At 53.0% G+C, this 6,000-nt stretch overlaps 1 protein-coding gene across 2 annotated transcripts in view; it reads right to left on the reverse strand.

Annotated features, from left to right (window-relative positions):
• Tead4 (TEA domain transcription factor 4) overlaps positions 1-5,608 on the reverse strand; it is a 79,071-nt gene extending 73,463 nt beyond the window's left edge. For both annotated transcript variants that reach the window (XM_041641115.1, XM_041641106.1), the window contains exon 1: positions 4,960-5,608. In XM_041641115.1, coding sequence (XP_041497049.1) covers positions 4,960-5,200 — 241 coding nt within the window. In that variant the 5' untranslated portion in view covers positions 5,201-5,608. The remainder of the gene's footprint in view (positions 1-4,959) is intronic.
• Positions 5,609-6,000: the final 392 nt, after the last annotated feature.

The following is a 6,000-nucleotide window of genomic DNA, read 5'->3' on the forward strand; positions in this document are numbered from 1 at the left end:
GACACACCCCACACCAGCCACTTCCCCTGCTCCCAGGAAATCCACAAAGCTGAAAACCCTTCCTAAAGAGTTGGAGTGTTGTTCAGTGCTTGCCCCAACATGCACAAGGCCCTGAGTTCTAGACCCAGCATCACAAACAAAAAAGGAAAGAAAATGAATATTTCTTCATCCAAAGATTACACAGGGTGCATCCAAGCTAGTCACCTCAAACTCCATTTCTCCACAGAGATTTTGTGTAAAACTCTGACGCACTTGCCTGGCACGCATGAGGTCCCGGGATCTAGTTTCAGTATAGCAAGCAAAACAAATCAACTAATTAATAAATAGAATAGACCTTGATCTAGAACTGGGCAAGGGATGAACAAGGAACCCGGCACTCTGCCATTTCCAGAACCCTTGTCTTGTTCCTTGGAGAAATAACCAGGCTAGCATATGTTCTCTCCACCACACCCCTCTTGGATGGGTCCTGGCAGTGGTCCTAGGGCCACTCCTGAGGCTGCTCTCAACCCCAAACCATGACCTGTGAGGATCTGGCAACCTGACTTCACACAAAGAAAAAAATTCCATGGGCTGACTGACTCTCCCTTCTAAAGCCACGGGGCCCCTTGGCTTCACAGCCAGACTCAGTCCCACCCTTCCATAGATGATGGCAAGATAAATGTCCAGCCTCCCAGAACATTCCGCCACCTGCCTCAGGCAGGAATCTCCCCCTGCCTGTCTTGCTCTGTGACTGAAGAAATCTCTGCACGGTTGTCTAAGTGACCCAAGGCTCCTCTCTCTTTACCCAAAGCTCTGCCCACTGTCACCCTCCCATCAACTATTACTTGGGGTTCAGTGCCAAGGCGGAGGGCAGCCAGGTTGGACGGCAGCCAGGAAGAAACAACACTAGTCTTTCATCCTGGCCAAGGCAACTCACGAAGCCATCCTGGGGGCTCTAGGGGAAGGGGTAGGCACGATTCTGGCCCCGTGAGCCTGGCAGGAACCTGGCAGAAGGCTGCCAGACACGAGATCTTTGCTAGTGGGACACAGAACAGAGCACTCAGCCAGATAATGGGTCCTTCTGCTCAGGTTTCGCTCTGAGTCAACAGCCCCCTTAGGCAGAGAGCCCCACCCCAGGGCCCACCCTACTATGTGTCATCAGCCCCTCCCCAGTGCCCTCTGCACTGGCCCTAACACTCAACCGGATATGCAATCCCATCCCCCAGGAGGGTCACCCTGGCCTTAGCACAGCTCCCATTTCCTGCCCCTGGTGACTCCTCTGAGGTCTATTGTTCCCATTGAGTTTGGGTCAAAGGAAGCTGGGACCCCACCCATGGGGGCCTGCCTGCCCACCCTAGCCTAGAAGCTGGCCCAAACCACGGAGCAACAGGCCCATCTTCCAACCTTTCTGGAAGCTGGCCTGCGTTGCAAGCAAACAGATGGGCACAGATCTTGGCCGGAAGTTCTGGCGGGAAATTTCCCACAGATCCTGTCCCACCAGCTGAGGGCTCCAGGAACAACCACACAGGTGTGACTAGACTCTCCCCAAAACACAGCTTTAAAAAAATGACACGGAGAAAGCTACCATTCCACAAGAGGTCAAAGCAACACTGGAGATGTGGGCTCCCAACCCCCAGTGAGGCAGCCTGCCCTACCCCAGCCTCCACCTGGGCCCCTGGTCCTGGCGACACCCCCGCCCTCAGGGTTCTGGGAAGCAGCTGTTCAGCTCCAATTTCAGAGCTTTAAACAAAGCCCTTGTTCCCACTTCTGCCAACCAAGGGTCAAGGAGGCAAAGAGGGAAAGCCGCTCTCAGGAGCCCCGAATTCCCAACTTCCACCAGACCAGCCTCAACTACAAGAAGTCAGGGGCAATGCCTTCTACTTCCCCTGAGAAAGAGGAGACACAAGTTTGGCAATAGTTATTGCTTTGTGACAGTCACAGGCACAAGACTGCAGAATACAGGCCAAAGGAGGCTGTGACATTTGCATCCTTGGATCTGGAAAGATAGAGTGGGGGTAGAAGCTTAGTGGCAGAACAGTGTGCTTAGCAAAGCCCAGGCCCTGGGTCCATCCTTAGGACCAAAACTCAAATGACAGAGTGGATGGATGCATAGATAATCAGACAGATGGATAGACGGATGGATATATACATACACACACACATACATACATACATACACACACATAATACTCCACACACATACACACATACGTACACACACATACACACATACATACCCATACATGCATACGTACACACATACATATATACATACACAATACATGCATACACACGTACATGCACACATACATACACATACATACATGCACACGCATACATATACACATACACAATACATACATGCATGCACAATACATACACATATACACAATACACACATGCATACATACATATACATACACATACATACATACACACATACACACGCATACATATATACAGACACAATACAAGCACACATACTACACACACACACAGCACACCTGGCAGAACAATACTCAGACCTTTAGCTGGAGAATGATGCTACCCGCTGGCAAAGGATGGCCTCTCCATGGCACGGGACCCACAGCAAACACTCAGTTCATGTTGGCAAAACAAACACGGTGAACAGTGATGAGGTTTCCCAAGGGGGGCTCAGAGAAACGGTTGCTCAAAATCCTCTAGCTTCATGTGTTATCGGACCCTGGATCCATCCCTCAACATGGCAAAGGGAAGAGGGGTTCTTGCCAAAGCAAGCTGGGGGAAAAAATACTCCATTTCCGAGGGCCTTGGGATGTACTACCAGGTGTTTGGGATGTACCACCACCCCGCCACCTCTCCGCACCTCCACTCCCCCTCATCCTGCCACCCCTCCTCACCCCCCATTCCCTCCTCACTCCCCCCCACATGTTACTCATCAGGAAACTGAGCCCAAAAGCCTTATTATACATAGTGAGCCTCAGGATACATGCCTGGTCTGTCTAACCCCAAGCCTGTCCATTTTTTACCTGACAAGAGCTGCTTTTGTAAATCAGCAGTACACATGGCCTGAGCTGTTAGGAGTATGAGGTATTTCCCAGCAGACGATCTAATCTACATTAGCGTGATAGAAGGAAGGATAAATACAAGAGCCCCCACTCCTGACACAGACTTCTGTTCCTTCCTTCCAAGAAACCCTAGCTGCCATCTCTCTGTTGTGTTAATGAGGGAGACCTCTGGTGCCAAGTCTGTGACACTCACACCATGCTCCTGTCAATATCCTGGAGGCAGCCAGCAAACCCCAGGCAGCCCTCACCTTCCGAACTGTCACCAAAGCATTCCCGCAGCCCCACAGGAACAAGGTAGTCTAGCAAGCTGTGAAGAAAGAGGGAGCAATCCAACTCTGGAAACTGAGGCAGTTTGAATCCAGCATGGTTACAGACCAAGGCACTGATTATTAAGGAATAAGCAAGCCTAATAGTCTATTAATGAATAAGAGATTTTCCCTTCGAGACCCCAAGGAGAAGCGAACCCTGATATGTAGTTCGGGCGGTAAACATGGACACTCTTTTGTCCTTGAGGCCAACTTAGAAACACTACCAACATCCCAGTGCCCAACGCGGTCAACTAAGCCTGGTGACTCAGGCCTGTAATCCCAGCTCAAGGCCAGATTGGTCTTTTAAGTCTGTCTCAAAAAAAAAGTTTTTTTTTGTTGTTGCCCCCCCCCTTGGGTTTTTTGAGGGGGTTGTTTGTTTGTTTTGAGGCTGAAGGATGAAAGTCAGTTTATGGGGGCTGGAGAGATGGCTCAGTGGTTAAGAGCATTGCCTCCCCTTCCAAAGGTCCTGAGTTCAATTCCCGGCAACCACATGGTGGCTCACAACCATCTGTAATGAGGTCTGGTGCCCTCTTCTGGCCTGCAGACATACACACAAACAGAATATTGTATACATAATAAATAAATATTTAAAAAAAAAAAAAAAAAAAAAAAAAAGAAAGTCAGTTTATGCTAGGGTAGCAACTAGGGTAGAAGTACCAGGCCATGCTAGACTAGGCTTCTGTCCCAAAAGAAAACAATCTAAAAAGGTCTCTCCCTTTCCCCAAAACCCACCCTATCCCCTAAAGGCAAAGATCGGTCAGCTTCGCTCGCCTTCCAGCAGCTCTCTAAACTGTTCCGGCAGAACAGGATCCACTCTCCCTCAGAAAGACAGCTGCCTGGAAGGGGGGCAGGTGTAGGCAGCTTCCTGCCAGTTCTGCCCAACCCAGCCAGGATGGAGTGGGGAGTGGGGGTGGGCAGAAACCTCCAACGACTACTGTCAATTTCTCCCTGCACACAAAGAACTTGGAGACGCTGTCTCCTGCGCCGGTTCTGCAGGAAGAAATCCAGAGCCAGAACATCCTCAGAGTGAGGACAGTCTTGGAGAGGAGGCATCATCACATACCCACTCGGACACTCAGGATTTCAGACAGCACCCTCTTCAAGGTGGACTATAGTACAATGTACACACTGTCACGTTCAGCACAAATACACCTACTGGAAACAAAGTGAGTCATAGCGTACAGATCTCCCTCCCTCGGGTACACCCAAAATTTAGGGATGCTGGCACAGAGAGATCTCGCTTGAACTCACTCACAGAATCAGAGTGTGGGTGTGCCTGGAGCCCCCTGACATGTGCACCGCGGCGCCCCCCTGGGCTGCCTGCTAGGGTACAGTGCCTTGGATTTTGGGGAGCTCACGTTCATCAATCCTCAGCATGGGGAGACAGTGTCTCAAACCCTGGGGGACCTCTGCAAAAGGTCCAAGCAACACACTTCCCTCCGGGGCTTGCTTCTCCAGGCCAAAAAGTAGAAAAGGGTTCTGTTTCTGATATTCTGATACTTCAGCCAGGCTACCCTGCTCTGCCCAGCCCCTGGGCTCTGCCGCCCGCACGTGCCCCGCTGGTCCTCTAGTGCTTCCCGGGACCACTCGGGGACGCCGAAATCGTCCGAAGCTGGCAGTCTTACCGGTCCCAGGGTGCGGGAGGCAGGGTAGGAGCGCTCGGCTGGTTGCAGCAGGTCCGCACGGGGCGCCAAGTCTTCCAGCAGCAGCGACGGCTGCAGGGGCCGGAGCGCGGAGCTGCGGCGGTCCCCACCTCCGGGGCTGGAGTTTGCAGAGGAGCCCGGCAGGAATGCACGGAATGGGCGCTGGAATGAGACGCGCGCGGCTGGGAAGGGAGCGGAGGGAGTGGCGCTGCCACCCGCACATCGGGGAGGAGACCTGGCCGAAGAGGGGCCGGGCAGCGCGGCGGGGCGGAGCCCGGGGGACTGCGGGCGGCCACGGGACCGGGCACGGCCGAGACACCCCGGGACCCCACGCGGATCCTTCGGCGCCTCCCGTCGCGTCCACCCGCCTAGACTCTGGTCTGCCAATTTCCCGCTCTCATCCAGCTCCACACACTCCCGGGTGGCGTTGAGTCCTAGCTGTCTTCCACTCTCCACCACTTCCAGCTGAAAACCGTCCCCTCCGCCGGGGTGGGGCGCGCCTCGCTGCGCTCCTGGAAGGACGCGGACGCGAGCAGGAAGGGCTGTTCCTTCCCCCAGGCTGCTACCGAGGACTCTCGCTCCGGGAGCAGGAAGCAGGAACTCCCGGCGCTGCTCCCAGATCCGCCACCGCTTTCCCTCTCCAGCCCTCCCCAGTATTGGCCCTTTCAGTTCTCTCAGTGTCCCTTGGGATCTGCAGAACTGTCACCTTAGAAAGCAGGAAAGAAAAGGGAGACCCATCATGGGCTCGGTTGTAACTCTTGTGACTTTTTATCCTGTGAATTAGTCCACCGGATGCTACAGAGAATAATAAGGATATAGGGTCCCGGCAGGGGTTCACAGAGATCTGGAACTTGGCTGGGGACCCTAGATACAGGACTGTGTCGCCAAGTCTGGGTGTTGTAGAAACGTGCCAGATCAACTTAGGAGAAACACGTGGGCTCGGGCAGCGTAACCAATTTGGCTTAAACCAATTACAGTTACTACATAGCTCCAGCACCCACCTTGTTGCTTCGGGAAACTTAA

Source organism: Microtus oregoni, unplaced genomic scaffold (assembly GCF_018167655.1).
Source record: "Microtus oregoni isolate MIOR12 unplaced genomic scaffold, Mior012 000002F_ref0000024, whole genome shotgun sequence".
Classification (NCBI taxonomy): domain Eukaryota; kingdom Metazoa; phylum Chordata; class Mammalia; order Rodentia; family Cricetidae; genus Microtus; species Microtus oregoni.